Source organism: Haemorhous mexicanus, chromosome 10, assembly GCF_027477595.1.
Source record: "Haemorhous mexicanus isolate bHaeMex1 chromosome 10, bHaeMex1.pri, whole genome shotgun sequence".
In the NCBI taxonomy this organism is placed as follows: domain Eukaryota; kingdom Metazoa; phylum Chordata; class Aves; order Passeriformes; family Fringillidae; genus Haemorhous; species Haemorhous mexicanus.
In genome coordinates this window covers 5,952,099-5,975,791 of record NC_082350.1, presented here as the reverse complement: position 1 = coordinate 5,975,791, position 23,693 = coordinate 5,952,099, and the positions used below count along the sequence as shown (strand labels likewise).

The 23,693-nt window shown below is 54.0% G+C and overlaps 1 protein-coding gene across 2 annotated transcripts; it reads left to right on the top strand.

Annotated features, from left to right (window-relative positions):
• Positions 1–1,665: 1,665 nt before the first annotated feature.
• IGF2BP2 (insulin like growth factor 2 mRNA binding protein 2) lies at positions 1,666–23,597 on the top strand. Of its 2 annotated transcripts, none has more exons than XM_059855101.1 (17): positions 1,666–1,988; positions 2,467–2,527; positions 11,320–11,368; positions 11,667–11,718; positions 12,245–12,308; positions 13,631–13,903; positions 17,552–17,686; positions 17,831–17,953; positions 18,484–18,619; positions 18,780–18,908; positions 19,640–19,660; positions 20,198–20,266; positions 20,473–20,589; positions 20,838–20,912; positions 21,121–21,252; positions 21,550–21,663; positions 22,072–23,597. In XM_059855101.1, the coding sequence occupies exons 1-17, from the start codon at positions 1,799–1,801 to the stop codon at positions 22,165–22,167; spliced, it is 1,836 nt and encodes a 611-aa protein (XP_059711084.1). In that variant the 5' UTR covers positions 1,666–1,798; the 3' UTR covers positions 22,168–23,597. The 2 variants fall into 2 exon arrangements, with proteins under 2 accessions (XP_059711084.1, XP_059711083.1); XM_059855100.1 differs by having other exon boundaries at positions 19,637–19,660.
• Positions 23,598–23,693: the final 96 nt, after the last annotated feature.

Sequence of the window (23,693 nt, the reverse complement as noted above, 5' to 3'; positions counted from 1 at the left end):
ACTTCCCTTGAACATCACATCTGGACCAAGACAGATCCACCAAAACCAGGAAACAGTATCAGCTCCATAGGGTTAGGAAAGCATCTGCAGAAGTCTGTTGAGCTCCTTCTGCAAAGGAAAAAATCAGGGGCAAGAGGGACGAGCTCATGCAGGTAACTGCAGGAGATTCCTCTGTTACATCCAGCTCCAGCAGAACGCTGATTTGAGGAGTAGTAAATGAGTATTGCATCCCCTGGGCACTAATTAATCCCAAAATCTCGTGTTTCTCCCACTGCTTCCCAGTAGCAGTGACCTCACACAATGAACCAGCAGCTTCCTACCCCATTCCTGCTGATAGCTCATGCCTGAGGAGGCAGGAATGACCTGAACAAGATCTTTGAAAAGGACTTTATCAACCAATTTCAGCCTAAAATCACCCCCAAAACTGTACTGGGGATGGAGGAGCTGTGAGCACCGGTGACAAATGACAGCCCGGCAGGAGCTGCACTGAAAGCAAAGCCAGAGAAATCGGAGGAGAAGGATTCTTCTGGCTTTGCATCATCACAGCCCAACCACATCTATTTTTGCTGTAGGCATGGCATTGAGCACCCGTCACCGCTATTCCTACTCCATCCATCTCCGTATGCCAGGGAAGACTGGCAGTGGGATGGAGCAGTAGGAGGAGTGGTGGTTAAAGTGTCCTTAATTGCCTTGAAATCTGGGGAATTCAGATTATTGTCCTTCACCCCCCAGCACAGGAAGGGACACCTGGCCCTGGACACAATGCTCCGTTCCAAGAGCACAAGGCCACTTGTCACCCACCCAGGCAGGATTATTCTGCACCTTATATCTGCCTCCAATCATGTCCTCAATGCTATTCCACAAGGATTATGCTTTTATTCTCAAAAGGAGCGAGAAAAATGTCACTTAACCTGCAGGCAGGTGGTGACACCAACTCCTGGTGACCTGAGGACAGCCTTCAGCAGAGCCCCAGAGGCTGCAGGAGCCATCTACCAGCAGGCAGAGAACATGCTCAGCTCATGGCTGGAGTGTCTGGCACAGGCTCGGCATCTCCTGGAGCCTTTCCGACAATGGGATCACACGCAGTGATGGCTGGTTGGATCTGGCTTGGGAAGGGTTCACACATTCTTGTTTTCAAAAAAAAATCACTGTAAAAACATTATTATTTCCATTATTTATCATGTTTGTGTATTTGTTTTAATTGTACTAAGTAATTATGTAGATAAATATATAAATATACAGATGTATTTCTTACTTATTTCTTTTCTTTGGTTCCTGAGCAAAGCAGTTTTCCTCTCCCTGAAGGAACTCCTGGAAACCACTCCTGTGGTGGTTTCCAGGGCAAAGGGGTTGGAGCGGTGGGGGGCGGTGGGTTCAGGACAGAGGGATTTGGGGTGATGGGGTACGGTGGGGTGCAGGGCAGAGGGCTCGGGGGCGATGTCAGGGTGCGGGGTTCAGGGGGAATGGGGTTCAATGGGTTCCAGGGCAGAGGGGTCGGGGTGCGGGGTGCGGGGGCTCGGGGGTGCTGGGTGCGGTGCGTTCCCGTACAGAAGGGCGGGGGGCCCGGGGCCGGTCCCCCCCAGCCCATCCCGTCCCCGCGGGGGTCTGGCGGCTCCACCTGCCCCCCCGCGGGGCGGCCCCGGGGCCGGGCCGGGCCGGGCTCCGCCCGCCGCTGTCGGAGGCTCCGCCGGGCCGGGGCCGGTGGCGCAGAGCGGGACCCTCCCGAGCCCGTGTCCGTCCCGCTCCCGGGAGGGGAGGAGCCGGGGGGGCTCCCGGGGAGGAGCCCGGGGGGCTCCCGATGAGGCGCCGGAGGATGAACCAGCTGTACATCGGCAACCTCAGCCCCGCCGCCACCGCCCAGGACCTCCGGCAGCTCTTCGGGGAGCGGCAGCTGCCCCTGCCCGGCCAGGTCCTCCTCAAGTCCGGCTACGCCTTCGTGGACTACCCGGACCAAAACTGGGCCATCCGGGCCATCGAGACCCTCTCGGGTGAGCGACCCCCCCCCCCCCCGCGCCCCCCGCATCCCCCCCGCGACCCCCTCATCACCCCCCCCGCCGCCCCCTCCCCGGGCATCTCCCGATCCCCACTTCCCTCCCTCCTTTCTCTCCTTCCCTCCCTCCTCCCGCCCCGGCTCTTCCCGACCTCGCCTCTATTTTTCGCTGATTTTTTTCTCCGATTTTATTGGGAGCCCCCGGGGCGCGGCGCCCCCCGCCCCGCCGCCCCGCCGCCCCCCGCGGCCCCCCGGGGACCCGATTACGAGGTGCCCAACCCCAACTCCCCGGGGGCGCCGAGCGGGGGGGGCCGGGGGGCCGGGGGGCGCGGGGGGCGCGGGGACAACCCGGGAGGGCCGGGGGGTCGGGATGCGGTGGGACGCGATGGGGTGGGATGGGGTGGGACGGGATTTTCCGGGGGGATGCTGCTGTGCCCCATCCCGGGGGGATGCTGAGCGCCCCGCTGTTTCCGCAGGGAAAGTGGAGCTGCACGGCAAAGTGATGGAAGTGGATTATTCCGTGCCCAAAAAGCTCAGGTAACCCCGCGCCGTCACCCCCCGAGTCCCCCCGGTGCCCGTGTCCATCCCAGCGGGACGGGGGGCGCGCCGGGCGCTCCGGGAGCTGGGATGCGGGGGACGGGGGGGGGCGGGGGAGCCCCGTCGGTTTTACTTTCGCTCCGGAGCGCAGCGCGGCGGGGGAAGGAGCTGCCGGCCCACGGCCGCGTTCCCACGGCTGGGCACCCCCGTGATGCCCCCTCACCCCACGCTCCCCACCGCTCCTGGGGAAAACAGCCGCTTATTTAGCAGGAAAACACGAGAAAACCCCTTTCCTCCCACTTTCCGCGGCGCGGACGGAGCTTTTCCCGGCAGCGCAGCCGTCCGCCCCCTTAGGCTTATTATTTTTAGTCGGTAATTAATCAATTTTCCCTCTCCAAACACCTCATCCCCCCTTTGTCCAGCCGGAGAACCCCAAAACCCGAAGCGTTTTCTATTTAATGCATCGCGGCGAGCGCGCCCTCTCATTTCCATCAGGTGCCCGAGGCCGGGCTGATGGGCACACGCGTTCCGCAGGGAAAACAAACCCCGGCACCGTGTGGCGTAGCCTCATCCCGAGGTTTATTCCCCCCCGTCATGTGTCGGGATAAAAGGGAACAAAAAAAGAAAAAATAACCATCATCGGCTGCTCCGGGCGGGGAATTTGGCGCCGCTCGGCGCGGAGGCTTGGCCTGGGCTGGGAGGTGGGGTACGGATTTGGCCCGGGATCGCTGCTGGGGTATTAATTTGGAAATGACGGGGGGGTTGGAAATGCTGTTGTGTAATTGAGGCTTACGGGGGGGGAAAGGCTCGTGCCCGGCATCACGTGTGCCGGAGTGGGATTTCGTCTTCGGCAGGGATCGCACGCTCCCTTACCTTCAAAACACCATCCAAAGGAGCCCCCCAGACATCGCCAGGTGCGGCATTTCCGAGCTAAACCTCCGCAGCAGCCTCAGGCTGGGCCGGCGGTGACTTTGGAAGAGGGATGGAGGCAGAAATCGGGAGTTTGGGGCCATAGTACGGAGCCAGGGCTCGACCTTTACCATGTAGCCGGGGATGTAAACAAGGAATTCATCTTTAAATTCTCCGTCGGGGCTGGGGTGCGCCTGCTTTTCTTCCCAAGTTTTAAAATTAGAAAAAAGCCATTTAAACGGCCCAGAAATAAATACTGATTTATTTTACATCGCTCTGTGTTCAGCTGGCTCCAAGTTTTCTGTTCCCAAGTTTCTTCCGATTATTGAGATCTAATTTAAGCCGGTGTCTTTTCATGCCCGGCTCAAAAAATCTACCCTGCTAATTGATATTAATATCCCCAGTTTGGGGGGCTGTGCCTTGACTCGGTAGATTATAGATTTTATTTTTGTAATGTGATTTTTGTCAGGGGACGGAGCCTCACGTGGTCGTGTTTATTCCCCCTCTCCCTCTTTAAATTTGTAGAAAATCCAATTTTTATGGTGGCCTCTCTCCCGGAGAGACTCTGGGATTTCGGGGAGTGACATGGTAAAAATGCCCCCGTTCCTGAAATGAATTTGGGGTTATTGGTTTGGAAAACCCGAGCTGGGCTGGCTCCCATCCCTCGGCATTCCTGCGTCACGGGGATGTGAGGAGGTGCCGATGCCCGGCGCTTCCCTCCGTGCCCGACTTCACCTGGAATGTTCAATTTTTCCATTAAAATCTAATACAGATCTATGCCATCAATAGGTCGATATCCACATAAATACATTTGGATAAGGAACTGGCTGGAAAACCCCTGGGATGCCTGGCCACGGGAAGTAGGGAAGGGAATTCCTCGAGGGGAGGTGCTGGCACAGGGCTTGTTTCTGTTTCTCCGAAGGCAGGAATTAAATGTGACAGCGGTGGGAAGGAGCCTGAATCCTGCCCAGCCCATCGATTCACCTCCCCTGGGTTGGAAATCAGCCCTTTGCTGCCATCCCAATGGTCTGGGCTCCTGTAGGAAGTATCCAACAGCCTCACAATTTTTTGTTTCCCCTTGTATTTTGTACCTTGGGGAATTAAAGAAAAAAAACCCCACTTTATATTTTATATTTTAATCAACGTTATCAATTTTTGGATTCTTTTAAAATGGATATTGAGCTCAGCAGGAGTAGGGAATACTTCTTTGACTTGCTTGAAGCAATCCCTCTCCAAGAGTATTTGGCTTTTGGAGCGTGGCCGTGGGGGAAGCAGCAGCATCTTCCTCCTTAAAGATTGGCTGTGTATTCCTAAAACCTTCAAAAATCGTGTTAATGGAAAAGAAAGACAGAAAAGAAAGAGCATACAAAGTTATCTAAAGAAAGAGTATTTTAGAAAAATAAAAATGGGAAAAATGGGAAGTAAAACTCAGCTAACCCAGTGCTGACTTGTATACAAGAATTGTATTAATATGAGGAGTTTAAAAAGTAGCAGAGCTCCGGTTATTGTCCCCAAACCAATCAGATTTGGGGGGTTTTGGTTGTGAAGGTGCCTTTTAATTTCTGCTTGTGCCTTAGTTGTCAGAAATGAGAAAGGAAAGCATGAGGGAGATGTGAAGAGCAGTGAGGGGAGCCTGAAAATCACTGAAATATTAAATGACTATATACAAATACCTCATTATGTTTAAAACTCAGGTGGTGTTGTCCCAGATGAAGGTGGCTGGAGGGGGAGAGGTGCTGATGCCTGCCCAGGTGGCTTTGCTGGGGCTGATTTTATGGCACTTTCTCCTGTTTCAAATACAATTACCCTTAAGTAATTCTCTTTTAAGCATCAATTCAATTCTCATTTCTGCGTGGTTTTGCTTTATTGGTTATTTACCTATTTCCCCGTGCTTATTTCAACCCAGAAATGATTTACTTACTTAAACCCAGAAATGTTGGTGATGTTAAAGCTTGTGATAAACATCCAGGCACTTTATTCTTCCTCTGGACACCCCATCTTTGCTTTCCTTATCAATAATTGCTAATCAGTGAGCTGCTTAATTAGCAGAGAGGAGTTCCCCTTGCTTTGGCAGGAAAAGCCCCTGGAACCTCCCCACGTGTGTCTGGAAATGCTCACGGGGAGCAGAAAATTGAATTTGGGGTGCTAGGAGCAGGGCTGCTCTCAGACCTAGTCCTGTATCCTAAAATAGATACATTTAAAAACTTTTAATATGTTACATGTTGGTACAAATTTATAATTTTTGGTGGTGTGTTTAAAGTATTTGGTATCTTTTATGTAGATATAAATAAAAGATATTACATGTATAAAGACACTGTATAAAAGGCACACATATATATATATATATAATAAGTATAAAAATATACTTCTAATACATATTTTTCTGTGAGATATATGGACTAGATGAGCTCTGAAGTTCCAACCCAAACTATTCTATGATTCTGTATTTCTGTATGTTTATATTAAACATTCATATAAAGATATTAAATTACATAAAATACACAAATATTCCTATATAATATATAAAACTTTATAAGACACTTTTATGTACAAAAAGAGAATTTATATATATATTTTTATATATAGACATACGTATGAATTGCCAGGGCAGTGTTGGTCACATTTCCAGGATGGGAAACCCCCCTCCTGCTGCCCACTGGATGTGTGCCCAGTTTCCCATAGGTCTGGGATGCTGTTCCCCATGGAGCTGGCCAGGAGAATCCCCTTGGAACTGATCCTTTCCCAGACTCCAGTGCTGGCTCTGAGCAGGGGTGACGGCAGTGCTTTTTATTTTTATTTTATTTTATTTATTTTATTTTATTTTATTTTATTTTATTTTATTTTATTTTATTTTATTTTATTTTATTTTATTTTATTTTATTTTATATTTTATTTTGTTTCATTTTGTTTCATTTAATTTAATTTTATTTTATTTTATTATTTTATGTTTCATTTCATTCCTATTTGCAGGTGTGGGTGAACTGGGAGTTGGTGGTGTTTGAGTTTGGGTTTTCTTTAGATTCCTTTCCATATGGGTCTTTGCTTCCATTAATATTTTATCCCTTCTTTCCCCTGTTTATTTACCCCCATTTCCTTTCCCTGATTTCTTTTTCCCCCTTCTTTTTCCTCCCATCCTCCCCCCCCTCTTTTTCCACCTCTTTCTTTCCTCCTTCTTTCCCCCCTTTATTTTCTTCCCATTTTTTCCTCCCCTCTTCTTTCCCCTATTCCCCCCTCTTCCCCCACTTTCTTTTCTCCCTCTTTTTTCCCCCCTTCTTTTTTCCTTCTTCTCTGCCTTTTTTTTTCCTCCTCTTCTTTCCCACCTCTTCTTTTCCCGCTTATTTTTCTTTTCTTTTCTTTTCTTTTCTTTTCTTTTCTTTTCTTTTCTTTTCTTTTCTTTTCTTTTCTTTTCTTTTCTTTTCTTTTCTTTTCTTTTCTTTTCTTTTCTTTTCTTTTCTTTTCTTTTCTTTTCTTTTCTTTTCTTTTCTTTTCTTTTCTTTTCGTTTTTTCTTCCCCCCTTTCTTTCTCCCTCTTCTTTCCCCCTTCCCTTTTTCTCCCCTGTTCTCCCCCTCTTCTTTTCCCCTTTTTCCACTCCTCTCTCCTTTTCCACTCTTCTTCCCCTCCTTTTTTTCCCTCCCTTCCCCCTTTTCCCTCACCTTCCTTTCCTCCTTCCTTTTCCCCCTTATCTTTTATCCCCTTTCCTTCTTTTCCCCTCTTTCTTTCTTTCTTTTTTCCCCTTTTTTCTTCCTCCCTCTTCTTTCCCCCTTTCCTTTTCCCCCCTTTTCTCCCCCCTTCTTTTCCTCCTTTTTTCTGCTCTCTCCTTTTCCCCTCTCTCCTTTCCCCCTTCTTTTTCCCCTCTCTTCCCCCTTTTCCCCCACCTTCCTTTCCTCCTTCTTTTCCCCCTTATCCTTTATCCCCCTTCCTTTTTTTCCCCTCCTTCCTTTCCCCCGTTCTTCCTCTCCCCCCACTCTTCCCATTTATCTATTTTCCCATCATTTTTACCCCCTCTCTTTGTTTTTTTCCCCTCCTTTTTTTGCACCTTCTCCTTCCCCCCTCCTCCTCCCCACCCTCTTTTGTTTTCCCCGCACTCTGCGGGGCCGGTGACAGATGGGCCGGATTCCCGATTCCCCTCCATCCATCCCCATTGTTGATCCATGCACGGATCCCTTTTCCAACCAGGGATTTTAATTCCTTAAGAGCAAAGCCCCCGGGCGGGCCGGGAGGGGAACTGGAGCAGCCTCCTGGTAACTGGTGGAAACTGGGGCAGCTCTTTAATGCTCACGGAGCTGCTGCTCCGCAGGATCCGCTGCTGGCTGGGCTTGGGAGACAGCAAAACTCCTCCAGGACAGCCCCAGAAGACCCAGAAAATAGATTTAATAATGAGCAATCACAAATCCAGCGGCCACTTCCTTCCCTGCCCGGTCAGGGGGCTGTGGCTGGCTCAGGCTCTGAGCTGGAAAATTCAGCTGGGACAGAGTTTGGTCCCTGCCTGATGATGGGAATCATTTTTTTGTAGATGTTTTCTTGCCTGGGACAAACATTTCATAAAGCAGGCAGAGCCCCCACTGGGTTTTCAGCGTGTTTTCCCTTTGCTTTTTCCCCCCCAGTTCTCTTGAAAATTGATTTTTATGGAAAACAGGAGGTGGCAGAGCGTGTTTTCTCTGCCCTCAGCACTGATCCGAGGTGGAAGGTGATAAAATCCCTTTAAGCTTTATTATAGTAAGATATTACAAAGCATGAGTAGGAAAAAAAATCTGTGTTTTTTAGGGCAGTGAGTGCTGAAGCCATCCCTTATACTCCACTGTATTAATTATATACCATTATATATTATTTTTCTGTATTATTGTATGATACTACTACATAGCATTATATCACAATATTATTTTATTATTGGATTATTTTGTTGAGGTTTTATTATTATATTATAGAGCTTATATTGAAGCTAGCTTGTTTCTAATTCCCAGATTTGTGGGAGACAAAGCCCCTCTGGAGCTTTGCCTTGACTAAGGGATGGGTGGGTGATGCCTGGGGCCAACAGGGAAAATCCAGGAAGGGCTTGTGGATGTTGGGCAGGGAGTTGGTGGCTCATTCTCATTTCACAGCTTCATTTTTATGCTTGTCCTTCTGTGTCCCAGGAATTTGAGGGGGTTGTTACCCACTATTTCCCTGGAAGCCATGCTGGAAAAGGGAGGGATTGTGCCAAAACCCCCTCAATCCTCCTGATCCTGGGGGATAAACCCCAAGTTTTGAGGCTTTCCTGTTTCACTGCATGATTTCAGCAAGTGCAGGTAGCAGTGGTGATGCTGGCAGGGCGTGGATGGCTGGGAGTTGGTTTTCCATCCCCTTTCCCTGCCGGGCTGTAATGCCAGCCCCATGATTCTGCTCTGATGGATGCATGAGAGGACACACAGCCCCAGCCTGGATTATTTCACTTTACCTCCTCATCTTCCCTGTGCTGCTGGCAGCTCCCGGTACCCAAACCCTGCTCTGGGGTGGAGGAGCTGCTTCCTCCTCCAGCTGCTGGTGAGCAGGACTGGTTTGGGATCAATTTAGAAGGGAAAAAAGCAGCTGAACCTGGTTTCTTCAGCCCTTGAAGCTGCTGAGGCAGCGAGGTGGGTGTGTGGAGATAGGGAAGAGCCAGAGGGATGCAGCTCTCCAGGTTATCTGAGGGCATTCACTACAGCAGGGCCAGTTGCATCACACAGCTGAGTGTTTTTCCCCCATCTGGTTATTAGGATTTATTTCATTCCTTAAATTCCCACCAGTCTGCTGCAAAACAGGGTGGGTGAAACGTGGCCACCATCAGCTCCTGTGCCGGCGTTCTGTGCGTGCCCCGGAGTCAACCCCTGGGATTTGGGAAAATGAAACTAAAATAAAAACAAAAATCAAAGTAAAGGGGGTGTCTGCCACAAAGTTCTCTTGGGAGGGGTGTTGGGAATGGATGAGTTATGCCCATGCTCCTGGGAATAACTCATCCACCTGTCATGGCTCCAGATGTACATCCCTGGCTCCACCAGTGATGGCTGTGTGTGGTCCAGCCCTGCTTCAGCCAGGTGTGGAGTTACAAGAGCCATGAGCACTCCCAGTGGGAGTAATAACCTTGTCTTAAATGCTGAGTGGGGGTGTTGAGCTGCTGGGAATGCTGCCCATGGGAGCTGAAGCCTGAGTGCCCTTTGGGTGTCTTTAAGTGCTGTGCCCTGGTTTGGGTGGATGTTGGAAGTGGGAATATGCTGTCATGTCCCCTTGGGAAGTGGGAATATGTGGCACCTGCTGTGGTCCTTCTGTTTGGGTGTTTTGGGAGGTGGGCCAGGAGGGTGAGGCAGCACCTGGGGAGAGCAAGGCTGCTCTGGCATCTCCCCTGGCATCTCCCTTGGCAGAGGAGTAAGGAAATTATGGCTCTGGAGCAATTCAGTTCAAGGCAGGGCTTTTCCAGGAGTGGCAGAGGAATTTGTCCAGCTGCTGTGCTGGCTTCTCTTGGATGAGCCCCTTCCAAGTGCCCTGTGTCCCCTGGGCTCCTGGGCTTTGGGGACAGGTGGGCTGAGCCAAATGAACCCCAAATGGAGAGCAGCTCTGGGATGCCCAACCTGGGGCATCCCAGGCATCCCACACTGGCAGAGGAAGGTGGCTGTGGTGATGCTTGGGCTTGGAGCTGAGCAGTGGCACCTTGGGATGAAGGTGCACCCCGTGGGTTTGGGTCTGGGAGGTGGAGGGGCTGACTGGGCAGCGTGTCCAGTTCTCTCCACTGGTTTGGAACTCGCTGGGATTTGTTCAGGCCCCCTGGCCTCACAGCCTGGCACCCATTATCTCAGGGGTGAGATGTGTCTCTTGGAGGTCACTCAAACTCCCAAACTAGGAAAAGTTGTTGGTGAGAGACAGTTTTCATTTTTCCATCTAACAGTGTAAAAGCAGTTTATTCAGGTGTTAGTTGTGTTTCACCTAGGAACAGATTGTTATGCTAATGAGCTGCTCTCCCTAGGATTGTTTTCACATGGGAACTTGCAAAGGGCTAGCCTGACAAGGAGAGGGAGCTTGATGTTTTGAAGCCTTTCTTTATGATTTTCCTACCTTATGGCAGCAGGGTGGCTCGTGGCTTGGCTGGATCCTCCATGGATTGGGCTGTGTCAGAACTTGTCACTGCCCAAGCAGTGACATCTCACAGCCAGGCTGAGGAGATGTCTGGGGGCTCTTACCCTTGTGAAGCCTTGGCAGGGCTTCCTGTGCAGCCACAGCCAGGTTGGCAGTGAAGCCACGGCCAGTTTGGGAATGCAACCACAGTTTGGGAATGCAGCCATAATGAGGTTGGCAATGAAGCCATGTCCAGGTTGGGAATGGAGCCACAGCCAGGCTGGGAGTGAGCCATGTTGTCATCTGAGTTTGGAAGTGCCACTGGACAAGGTTGAGTGTGTTGGCCATCTCCAAGCTCGGGCTTACAAGGATATTTATTTGGGTTTCCCTGAGGAAAGCAGCCCCACGTTGCTGGGAAGTGCTGAGCCTCAGCTGGATGTACTTTTGGAGAGCTCCCCTCAAGCTATAGCAGGGCTGGCCCTGGCCAGGCTGGGGTCCTGTTCCCAGCCCAGAGCGGCGTGGGCAGGGCTGTCTGTGCATCCCTGTGCGGTCATGACTCTGCAGAGGCTCCTTTCAGGAGGTTTCCTTGGAAACCTGACAGCCAGCATGAGGAGGGAGCATTCCAGAGAGAGCTTCAGCCCCAGTGGTGACCAGGGCACAGCTAGGAGAAATGGCTTTCCCTGGGGATGAGCTGCCCGGCTCGGTGTGGGGAGGTGGGATGCTTTGGGAAGCTGTGCACAGCTGCTGTCTGATTCCCAGAGAGGCTTTTCCCTCTGCTGTGAGGTGCCTGCAGACCCTAACCCAGGGCTTTGTCTTTGCAGGAGCAGGAAGATCCAGATCCGAAACATCCCTCCCCACCTACAGTGGGAGGTAAGAAGTGGCTGATCCCAAAAACATCCTGTTCATCTCCTTCTTCAGCAGCATGAGCTGTGCTGTTGGAGCATGTGGGCCAGCCTTTAACTTCCCAGTAACCCCAGGAGGGAGCCTGAGCTGGGCTCCAGCTCCTGCCTGCTTTTGGGTGGCAGGGCTGTGGGCCAGCTTGGAGTGCTGGGTCAGCTTTGGGATGATGGATGCAGGGGGGTGGTGCTGGAGGGTGTTTGTGGGTGGAGTGGGCTCCTGCCCTGCCTGCCTGGGGCCTCACCTGTCCTGTTTGCTGCTCTGTCCCCAGGTGCTGGATGGCCTCTTAGCTCAGTATGGCACAGTGGAGAATGTAGAGCAAGGTAAGATGGTCCAGCGTGGTCCTCATCCCTGCAAAATTCCCTGTGCTGCTCCCCAGCTCTGCCCAGACTGCAGGAAGCCCACTGAGATGAAACCTAGTTGGATAACCAGACCAGCAGCACTGGTCTGAAATGGGTTTTGGACACTAACCCATGGAGGTGGGGCCACCTTTCCCGTGGTGGGATGATGTGAGTCATCCCTCCACCATCCCTGGGAATGCTCCTGGTCCCTGAAAAGTGGAAAAAACTGTTATCCCTGCAAGCAAAAACGAGCTGAGTGTAGCTTGGGGTCCACTGGTGGGTCAGGGATGTCCAGCCTTGCATTCTGCTTGGATCCAGCCTTGGATCCAGCCCAGTCCTTGTGCTGGGGGAAAACACAGGGTGCCCAGGGGAAAACACAGAGTGCCCAGGCGTGCCATGGGACAGGCATGTCCCTCCCCCCATCCCAGCTGTATCCCCCCTCTGGAGCATGCTGAGAGCAGTCATCTCTCCCATCCCTGCTCCAACTCTGCTTCTCTTGCTCCCACAGTGAACACAGACACAGAAACTGCCGTTGTCAACGTGACCTACGCCACGAAGGAAGAGGCAAAAGTGTGAGTGGGGTTTGTTTTGGTTTGCCCATGATTTCACACCACACCACCTTTTCCAAGGAGTCCCAGGTATCTTCCAGGCTTCTCCAAGCTGTGCCACCACTGGGCTGTCCTCTGCATTCTCCCCTGGCGTGGGAGATGGGGCAATACAGATTGGTTCCAAACAAAATGTTTTGTTCCAGTCTTGTAGAGACCTCAGCCCTGTGCTGGAGACCAGCCAGTAAGTAGTGAGCTTATTATTATTATTGGTTCCAGGGCATTTTTTATATGGTCAAGAGCAGATCCCAGGCCCCAAAGAGCTTTTGTGAGTCCATTTGTTGATGGGTGTTCCACCAGCTTCCCATCTGAGTTGACCCATGGATAAGTGAGGACCGAGATGGGGACGGTGATCTGCTGGTCCAGGAGGGCAGAGGAGAATCCTTCTGGTGCCTCCAGCCTTGGCTGGATGTGCTGTGGACCACAGATAAACATGACATGAGTGTCTTGGAATCATGGAGTCCCCTGAGCTGGAAGGGACCCACAATGATCACTGAGTCCAAATCCTGGTCCTGCACAGGAAAGCCCCAAAAATCCCACCATGGTCTTGGGAGTTGTGGCAATAAAGGAAGACAAAGAGTTTCCCCAACACAGCAGTGCTTAATGCTTCAGGATAAGAGGCTTTTTTGGACTTAGGAAGAGGATGGTGAAGCTGCAGAAGTCCTCAGAGGATGTGGAATTCAGGCCTGGCAAGGAGCTGCTTGTGATCTGTCAGCGGCAGCAGTGGGATGTGGTAGGAGCAGGGAAAGCTGGAGCCAAGCAGGGTCATGGCAGATGCCAGCATGGCCAAACATCACTGCTGAGGAGGGGCTTGGGGGATGAAGAGTCCAGGTGCTGCCTCATCCAGCTGGGAAGGGAGTCAGGGTTCCCAGCAGAGGGGGCACCATGTGCTGCATCCTTCTCCCTGGTGGCTCAGAGCCGCTCTGTCACCTTTGCCATGTCCAAAGAGCCTGTGGGACCCTTCCCATGCTGCGTGGCAGCTGCAGGCAAGGACTTTGCCCAGGTGATAGGGCAGGTCCCTGCGCTGCCATTCCACCTCTGCTGGGGGAAGAAGTCATGTGCCAGCGTTGGCATGGCCCATGTGGAAAGGGATGATGTCCCACCAGGTTATGGGGCTTGCTCCTCGTGGGAAAAGTGTGGGGCTCTGGCTTCCCACGGCCACCTTCTCCAGACTGGGGAGGGAGGGAGGGAGGAAGATGCAAGTTGGGAACCATGTTCTGCGTGTGGTGGGGGTGCTGGAGGTACCCTGGGGAGCCCCTCCCCACCCCCTGCATCTCCCTGCCTTGCAGAGCAATAGAGAAGCTGAGCGACCAGCAGTTTGAGAACTATTCCTTCAAGATTTCCTACATCCCGGATGAAGAGGTGAGCTCCCCTCCGCCCCCCCAGCGATCCCGCCGCGGGGGCCACTCTTCCAGGGAGCGGGGCTCCTCCCCGGGGGGCTCCTCACAGCCCAAACAGCTCGAGTTCCCACTGAGGATGCTGGTGCCCACGCAGTTTGTTGGTGCGATCATAGGAAAGGAGGGCTTGACCATAAAGAACCTTACTAAGCAAACCCAGTCCAAGTAAGTACTTCCAATGGTTTTGTTTCCTTCCCTAGGGTGCTGTAGGGTCCCAGCTCGGGTTCTCCCTGCTCTGGGGGCTTTGGAGTGCCAGCCACTGCTGGTTTCTTGGGGTGCACAGCCTGCAGGGGGTGGTGCTAAACCATTGTCAGGTGCTGAACCGTTCCTGCTGGCCAGGGTGGTCTGGGTGCTGCAGGAGGGGCATGCACACTGGAAAAAGGCCTGGAATGAGTTCCTAAAGCCTCCTGAGAACAGCTGGGGATGAGGCTTTAGGGAGAAATGGCAAGTCTGGGGATAAAATCCTGAAGGTGAATCCTCAGTGCAGTGGTCTTTGTTGTTGGGATTTGCTCATCCTGCAGCATCCCGTATGGGCTAGAGCTGTTGAGGGGAAAGGGACACTGCGGGAGCACTGCCACGAGAAGGATGGGCTTTTGTAACTGTTTGAAGCCTTTTTTAGCTATTAACGTGTTTATTTTTGAACTAAAAAAGGAAAAAAACCAAAAAAGTGGGGTTGTCTTGCCAAAGTTTTCCATGTTTCTCTTGTTGCTGTTCTCCTGATCTCACCGCTCATTCTCTGCATGGTTTTCCTGCATGGTTTGTTCCTGCCCAGGTGTGTTTGTGTTTAACCCCAAGCTGTCTTCTCCTGTGCTCATCATCCTGAACCTGGTGATCCCATGGGACGTAGGAGTCCTGTCCCAGAGCATCCTAGTTCTCAGAGGAGTTTTTAGAGGCAAATCTGTGGTAGTAGTGTGGCTGGAGGTAGAAAGACGAGCCAAACCCTGGTGCTGGGTTGGCAGGAATAGGTTTGTGTGGAAAGGGGGCAGAGGAGTAGGGAGAGGAGCTCATGGAGCCTGGCTGGCCTGGCAGCCCTGAGCAGATCCTGGTTGGCTGCAAGCCCTTCTCCAGGTGAGTCCTGGTGGGATGAGCAGCAGGTGTAGCTGTGTCCTCACCACCCAAGAACGGAATTTGCCCTTTCCAAGCCCTGGGCCTAGCAAGGAAGGTGGGAAGGTGCCAGTTTCTCCCAGCCATGAAGCCAAATGCTGCTGCTTGGAGCAGTTTCTGCCACTGAACTGTCCCTCCTTGTGGGCTGGCTCTGTGTGCCTGCCCCGAAGACCTGGTGCCATGGAGGAAGGTCCTGCTCAGTGCTCTGCCCTCTCCTGCCCTGCCTACAGTGAGGCACGACCTCTGCTCAGGCTTGGGCGAAGGGGACCTCAAGAATCCATCCCAGGCAGTGACAGGAGCCCCTGTCCTTCACTTCGGGTGCCATGCCACACTCTGTCCCTGCCCAGGCCACCCTCATCTGCTGGTGATGATCCGAGGGTGACATCCTGTTGCCTGGCCCCTGCTCCTCCCCAGAGCAATGTTGGGTTCTGGATTCTTCTGGTCACGTTGGATTTCACCCCTGGTTCCACACGCGGAGATCCCAGGGATGCTTCTGAGCCCCAGGAGGCAAAACTGTCCCCAGGCTGAGCTGTGTTTTTCCATGAAGAAACCCAGACCAAGAGCCCACCCCAGCAGGTGACCTTCCACAGCCCTTGGAACTCCATGAGGAGAGGATCATGGCTAGCCAGCAGCCTTGGGACAAGGATAATCCTACAGGCACACTATTGTCCACCTGGAGAGGGCTGTCCCTCATGGCAGCCACCCACTGAAGCATTCCCAGCCCCCTGTAAGCTCTCTTGGAGGATTTTCCTGCTGCACCATTGTCAAACCCTGTCCCCCCAGCCCTGGTCGTCCCTCCCTGCAGCACCTGGTGGTGGTGTGAAGGTACTGAAGGTCCCCTTCTTCATCCTCCTGTTGGAATGGAGCAGCTCAGCAGTGGCACTGGGATGTGCTGGGAGCTCCAGAGCTCTCCCTTCTCCATCTCTCTGGGGTGGGATGTGCCTGAAAGCAGTGGCTCCTTCCTGGCATCCCTTCTCTCTGGCAGTGAGCTTGTGCCTGCACATCTAGACATGGGATGTGTCTTCTCCTGTGCTCATCATCCTGAGCCTGGTGATCCCATGGGATGGGTTGGACAGCCAGGAACCTGGCTTGTGCCCCTTTCTGGGGCTTGTCCAAGGTCCTCATCACCTCGGTGCCTCCAGTCAGCACTTCCATGGCCCTTGGTCCCTGTCTGGCACGAAGGCTCAGCCATGTTCTCCTCTCCACCAGCCCCAGCTGCTCGTGGGTCCAAGGAGCTGCGTGGCTCCCATCTGTGGGCTTTGTTGGGATTCCTCATCAATTCCCCCCACCTTGGGAGCATCTGCCTGGTCTGTCATCGCCTCATGTGGCCGTCATGACGTGTTCACCCTGTCCCCGGCGAAGGGGTGGCAGCAAGTGTCCCTGTACCTGCTGGGAATGGATCCTCCAGGCCAGCCTGAGGGAGTTCCATGGCTGGGAGCACCAGCTGAAGCCACGGGAGAGATGGAGCCTACGAAAGGAATCACGCTGTCTTCCTTCCCTGTTCAGTGCTTGGATGGAACCGCTCTGGGTCCCTTTGGAGCGGGCAGGGTCAGCCCTGCCCTTCTTCTCTCAGGGAAGGCTCTCCCAGCTGCTCCCCTTGCACCGTCCATGTTCCAAAGTGCTGGCTCCTGAAGAGTTGACCTGTGCAAACCCACCTGGACCCCGCAGCATCCCAGCATGGCACTGTGTGGTGGCTCTGCCCCGCAGCCCTCGGCCTGGCACGTGCTGCAGCAGTGCCCTGGATGATCCCATCGGGACAGGACCTCGGAGACGTGGCCGGAGGGGACCCGCCGTGTCGGAGCTGAGCGCTGGCAGCATTCCAGAGTGGCTGAGCTGCCACTGCAGCACCTGCTCGGAAGATCTGGCGCCGGCCGCAGCAGTGGCAGGGACACCAAGGTGGTGGCCGATGGCAGGATGGCCGCACGCACCACCCTCCGGTGGGAAGAGCGCGCGGATCGCGCGGAGAAGACAGGAAGGTTCTTCCCCCTGTCGCCCAAGGCGCGTGGTTGAGGTGCGGGAGTCTCCTACCCTGCTTTCCTCTCTCCCTCTCTCTCAGGGCTTTGCCAGGTACGGTTGAGCGTGAGGAGCGAGCTGGAGGCCGTGCCTCCTCCCGCCATGAGCTGAGGGAGGACCAGAGGAGTAGAGCACGGTCCCTGCCGCTGCGCACGGGAGCCTGCTGGTCTCCCCGGGAAGGGCGTGAGTACCAGCGCTGTTGTTGCCGGGTGCCTCCGTGTCGTGACAGACGCTGCCCACGGGTAAGTGCTCTCTGTGCCCAAGGACGTGGTCGCTGGACTGCCTCGGGTGTTGTGCAGAGAGAGGCGGAGCTCGGCAGGGCCTCTGATCCCGTCTCCTGCTCCAAGCGGGGCTGGCGTCAGAGATGATGATAGGCCAGGTTGCTCAGGGCTTTTGTCCAGTTGAGGATTTGTTCTGCCCCCTCCAAGCACTGGTTGATGTTGTGACACCCCTCAGCTTCCAGGACCTCGGGTCCTACAGGCGAACGTGGTCCAAATCCGATCCGAACCGCCCGAAACCAAACGCTGTCCGGGCTTGCGTGAGCCAGGTGCTGGTAGATGCAGCTGACACCCAGGTTCACCCCAAAGCTTGAGCAAGTGTTGAAACGAGTTTTTCTCAGCTCCTGAGCTCTCAGAAGCCTCCGTGTGACCCCAGACCCATCTGAGGGGCTCGTCTGTGCTGGTTGTTTCGCCGCAGGGTTGACATCCATCGGAAGGAGAACGCCGGCGCTGCCGAGAAGCCCATCACCATCCACGCCACGCCGGAGGGGTGCTCGGAAGCGTGCCGCATGATCCTGGATATCATGCAGAAGGAGGCTGATGAAACGAAATCGTGAGTGCTCCTGGCTCAGCCACAGCGTGGTGGGACACGGTGGTGGTTGTTCTTCTCCTTTCCAAAACAACCTGTGGCTGGAAATTTCTGTGTTGCCTGACTGGCTGGACCCTTAGATTTTATTTTTTTCTTAATCCGTTTTAGAGCAGAAGAGATTCCCTTGAAAATCCTGGCACACAACAGCCTGGTGGGGAGGTTGATTGGCAAGGAGGGCCGCAACCTCAAGAAGATAGAGCAGGACACGGGCACAAAGATCACCATCTCCCCGTAAGTTCCTGTGACAGGACCATGGGAAGGGCTTCCCATGGTTAGACAGCAGGGTTAGGTGGGATATTGGGAAGGAATTGTGAGGATGGTAGATTGCCCAGAAAAGATATGGCTGCCCTGTTCCTGGAAGTGTTGCAGGCCAGGCTGGACAGGTCTTGGAGCAGCCTGGTCTAGCGGGAGGTGTCCCTGCCCATGGCAGGGGGTGGAACTGGATGCACTTTCACGTCCCTTCCAACCCAAACCATTCCATGATTTAATGATTCAGTGAAGTCCTGGTTAGCACCAGGCCACTCCATTCTGTCCACCATGGTACAAGCAGTGCTGGAGCTGAAAAACAGAACAGCTGTGCCCTCCCAGGTGCATTCCCTATCCCAGGTGGATGTTCCTCATCCCAGGTGTCAGGCAGGAGAGGGCGCGTGGCTCTCACTCTGTCCCGTGGGGAACCCTCGGCTGTGATTTCAGTTTTCCTGGGGTTTCCCTTGACTTGAAGAAGGGCTGTGACCGTGTCTCTGGATTTTCCCGTGGGGCAGCTTGCAGGACCTGACCATCTACAACCCTGAGCGCACCATCACGGTGAAGGGCAGCACGGAGGCGTGCTCCAACGCCCAGGTGGAGATCATGAAGAAGCTGCGCGAGGCCTACGAGAGCGACGTGGTGGCCGTCAGCGTAAGCCCAGCCCTCCCCCGTGCCTGCCCCACTGCAGGCAGCCAAAAATTCACACTGGAGGTCAACGTTACAGCAAGGGGTGGGCCTCGCCCACGCCTGTGTTGAGAAGCCCGGTACTCCAACGCCTTTCACACTTTTCTCCCTGTCTTTCCTTTCCCAGCAACAGGCCAACCTGATCCCAGGGCTGAACCTCAGTGCTTTGGGCATCTTCTCCACAGGGCTGTCCATGCTGCCGTCCACCCCCGGGGCCCGAGGGGCTGCGGCTGCCACCCCCTACCACCCCTTTGCAGTAAGTGGGGCATGTTCCTGGGGCCTGGAGCTCTTGGGTTTGGGTGGACACTGGAGCTGTAGGAGCCACCTCATGGGGAGCTCTGACTCTCATTTTGGGGAGGATGCTCATTGCAGCAGTGAAGTGGAGAGCTCAGGGAATGAAGGTGGCAACCCCCTGGGAAGATTAGTTGCATCCCTGGGTCGTGCTGAGCTGGGTTCCACCAGTGTTTAAGGACTGGCTGTGTCCCAGAGGTGCTGCTCTCTGAAGAGAGCGTGGAAAAACCATGTAGGTTTTCTTCAGACCCCAAGCCCACCACTGGACTGTGATGGTATGGACTGGGTTGTCCCCTCTAAGTCTAGTCTTGGTGGCCACCAGAGCCCCCTGGTGTGGCCGCAGGGCATGCAGGGGACAAGCAACCCGCCCTGTGCATCCACTGCCATCAGCCTGGACCCTGCCCTGGCACCCCAGGGGCTGTGCTTGTGAGGAGCCAGTCTCCATCCCAACTCACAGGGTGGGGTTCTCCTTGTTCTTGGGGTGCTGGAACCTGGGCAAGGCTGTTCACAACCCCTAGGGGACAGGGGGCAGGGATGGTGCAGTGCCAGGAGAACAGGATGGCCAAGGTGCTGGTGGAGAAGGTCCATCCCAGGTCACTCAGGCGCCGTGGACTGCCTCCGTTAGTCCCTAAATAATTTATTCTGAGCTGTGGGTTAATTTACCTGTGCTGTTTTCTTTCCCTGGAATGCCAGCAGCAGAGCGGGAGGAGGAGGACGGTGAGTGCCTGAGGGGATGTTGGGGGGGTTGTGGTGGCTCTGGAGGGCTCCAGGAGGGTTGGTTGGTCACTCTCAGCTTGTGGAGGGAGGGTGCTGTGCCTGTATCCACAACCTTTGGGAGGCAGCTGTGGGAGGTATTTATGGGTGTGGTGGAGAGGAGCAGGACAGGTCTCCTGAAGGGCAGTGTTTGGTGTGGGGTCCTTCACCCCAAAGCTTTGTGTGGCTTTTTCCAAGCCCCCTGGTGAGGCCAGAAGGAGATCTTTTTTCTGATGCAAACATCAGCAGGACAAAGCCAAAAATCCAGCAGTGGGGAGGGACTGGGGTTCACTGGGAGCTCCCATCCCCATCCCAGCCTCGTGCTGTGCCATAGGCACAGAATCCTGCAGCTCATCCTTGGATGTGCCTGTGGTCACTGTGTTCCTCGTGTTGCTCCTGGTGGTGACACACTCCCCGTGTCAGGGTGGGGGTGTTGGGAATGGGCTGGCACCTTGAGGACATCGTTGATGTCACTGCCCCTCACTTTCTCTCCCACCACAGGGCTCCTCAGCCTACCTGTCGAGTCTGTACGGAGCCCCCCCAGCTGGAGCCTTCCCCCATCAGCACCCCGTAAGTTTCCCTTCCCCAAAAGCGCCCTGGCACCTCCTGCCATGAGGTTTTCCCTTGGGCGCCTTGTGGGAGGGCAGGACCACAACTCAAGAGAACCCCACCCAACCCAGCCCACCCCCTCTTCAGGGCTGGAATGCTGGCAGGGGGAAGCAGCCCCCTGGTCCAGCCGTTCCCCTGACCCTCTGGCTCTTCCATGCCCTTTCCAGCTGCCGGAGCAGGAGGTGGTGAACTTGTTCATCCCAACACAGGCAGTGGGGGCCATCATTGGGAAGAAGGGGCAGCACATCAAGCAGCTGGCACGGTTTGCTGGTGCCTCCATCAAGGTGAGTGGGAATGAAGGGCTGGGTCAGGGCTTTGTGCCTCAGTTTCCCCTTCCCACTGCTGAGGGCTGAGAAGGGTGAACCCTTGGTGAATGGTTTTGCTCCCCAGATGAGTAGAAACCCAGTCCTGCAGCATCCTGATTGTCACCACTGCTTTGGTAGGGGGGTGTCCCTGCATGGGGGGTGTCCCACAGAGGGGAGGTCATGCCCGAGGAGGGGTCACACTCACACTCCTTCCCATCCCTCTGCAGATTGCCCCGGCAGAAGGGCCGGACGCCAGCGAGCGCATGGTGATCATCACGGGGCCACCTGAGGCTCAGTTCAAGGTGCGATGGCCACGGGGTGGGGGCTGGCTTGGGGACATGGGTAGGGGCAAGGTGAGAGCATCCCTTTGGTCCCCACTGTGCCAGAGGGGCTTCTCAGCTTGGGACCACGGTTTTGGGACCACATTGTTGCCTGTGGGAATGAAGGGCACAGCAGGCCCCCTCCAGGGTGCTGCCCATCACCTCTGTGTCCCTTTTGTGTCCTCTCCAGGCCCAGGGGCGAATATTTGGGAAGCTGAAAGAGGAAAACTTCTTTAACCCAAAAGAAGAAGTGAAGCTCGAAGCACACATCAAGGTGCCTTCCTTTGCCGCCGGCCGTGTCATTGGCAAAGGTGGCAAGACGGTAGGTGGGGGTGTGTGGGGTCCCACCTGGCCTGGGAATAGAGGGCTGGACATGCCCTATCCATCCCCTATCCATCCCCTATCCATCCCCTATCCATCCCATCAACTCTGTCCAGATGCTCTGTGGTATCAGTGATGTCTCAGTCCCCGTGTCCTGGGGGTGGCTCTTGGATGGCAGCCATCCCAAAGGGACAGGGTGTGAGCAGCCTGGTGCCGTGACTCAGAGCTGGGGTGGCACTATAGCATGGAGGATTTTGGCTCCTCCACAGCAAAACCTGGCTCTCTGTCGTTTGCTCAGGTGAATGAACTGCAGAACTTAACGAGCGCCGAAGTCATCGTGCCGCGAGACCAAACCCCGGACGAGAACGAGGAGGTCGTCGTCAAAATCATTGGGCATTTCTTTGCCAGTCAGGTAAGGCTTGGCCATGGCTCACCCAGCATTCCCAGTTTGAGGAAAGCTGCCAAGCACAGCATCCCCTGAGCTATTCTGAGTGGTTTCTATGCACCCAGGATGCACTGAAGGGGTTTTTGGCTGCATTAAAATTAAAGATTCGCTCGATTCAGCCAAAATCTGGACACGGGGTGGGAATGGCTCCTGCATCCCCCTTGGGTGCATCTAACCAGGCTGGGTTCATGACTGCGAGGGCATGGTGACACCCCAAAATCTTGAGTGACGGAAGAACGAGCCAGACCTTTGCTTTAGCAAAGCAAAAGTATCACAGAATCACTTATGTGCTTGGCCTGCTGTTAGAATCCGTAGGGTGGTGGTGCTGTAGGGTGGGTGGGGGCTCAGCTCTGGCGTTTCTTGCCCCCTTCCCAGACTGCCCAGCGCAAGATCAGGGAAATCGTGCAGCAGGTGAAGCAGCAGGAGCACAAACACGCTCAGGGAGCCACGGCCTCGCAGCACAGCAAGTGAGGCTCCCGCCAGCACCGCCCGACGAATGTAACCCCCCGCGCCACCGCCGGCCCCCAGCAGGTCAGGGGACAAACCAAAGACCCCCGAGCCCCCCGGCTGCGCAGAGCCGGGGCACGGGGGGCTCTCTCCAGCCCGCAGCTTCCGCCTTACTCCGCCGCCTCCCCCGTCAGTCAGTCGGACTAACACAGGCAGAGGGAGGTGGTTTTTAGTTTGGAATTCTCCCCAAACCTGCCCATTCCACCCCCAGGAGCTCACCCGGCCCAGGGGGGGGCCGCGGCGCTCGTTAATTTAGAATTAATATATCAGTAACAGAACTAACGCCGATTTTTAATTTTGTAAGATTTTATTTTTTAACTCACTTTTTAAAAATTCTTTTGGGGGAGGGGGGCTGTTTGTTTTTAGCAAAAGCAGGCTTTTCTAGAGGTTTAATGGCAGGAGCTGGTTCATTGGTTTTCTAATGCACCGTAGAGCAGAGCTGTAGGATCGCCAGCAGGGAAAAAATACTAAATAAGTGTTAAAAAGCAATTTCTGAAGGGCTTTGAGAAGAGCAGGGCCTGTAGGAGCCAAGAAGATTCCTCGTGTAGGAATTGATCCTCTCCTTCACACATCTTTTCCTCTTTGCTTTGGACTCCAAAAGCGGGGTTTGCATCCATTCTGTCCCCCCTTTCTGTCTGTCTGTCCTCTCTCCATCACTGCCCAGCACTGACATCCCTGGAAAATGATGGGCAGCACCAGCCCTGCCCACTTTGGACTGGGATCTTTTCCCCAAAGATCCCTGTTGCAGGGAGAGGAGGGGGAAATGGGTGAAAAAAACAAGATTTACAAGAGGTTGTCAGCCCAGGGCTGGAAAACCCAACCAGCAAAATTGGCTTCAAATGAAAAATAACCCAAATAACCCTCCCAACACACACACACACACAGAAAAACTACCTCAGGTTTTCGTACCTCAGCACCTTGCGCTTGTGTTGCCCTTTTAGAGATTTTTGTATGCCTTGTAAAACTGATAGTTGGAGCATTTTTTTATTTTTGTAATAAAAAAAAACCAAGTTGGAAAAATGATCTCGACCAAGTCAGCTGCGAGGTGGAAGAAGGAAACCATCCCCGTGTCCCAGAGCTCTTCTGTAGTCTCCTGCAAGCCGAGAGCCAGTGGCTGTCCTTCGGAGAAAGCTTGAGAAATGGTTAAAAAGAACAAAAAAAAAAAGGGAAAAATAAAAAAAGCCAAACACAATAAACAAAAAAGGGTTTAAGCAAATCCAAGTGATGGATGGAAGTGATGAAAGCTGATGGGCAGAGCAGGGATGGGAGCGCAGGTGCCGGTGCCAGCGCCGCTCCCGTGGGCTGCGAATCCGTGTTTTCCTCTACTGCAAAGTGTTCTGTGAAAACCAACCCGAGACACCAACAAAAAAGAGAAATATATCCAGCTAACCAGAGCCTGAGCCTGCTCTCTGTTGCTTTCTTGGGGTCCCTTGTGGTGGTCACAGCTGGGAGTCCCTCCCTAGTGCCCAGGGAGGGAAGGGCTGGATGGG

Coding starts and splice junctions, on each gene's coding strand:
- IGF2BP2 (XM_059855100.1), top strand. CDS start 1,799: ATGAGGCGCCGGAGGATGAACCAGCTGTACATCGGCAACCTCAGCCCC. Junction 11,719..12,244: donor AGTGGAGAATGTAGAGCAAG/GTAAGATGGTCC, acceptor TTGCTCCCACAG/TGAACACAGACACAGAAACT. Junction 18,620..18,779: donor GCGACGTGGTGGCCGTCAGC/GTAAGCCCAGCC, acceptor TTCCTTTCCCAG/CAACAGGCCAACCTGATCCC.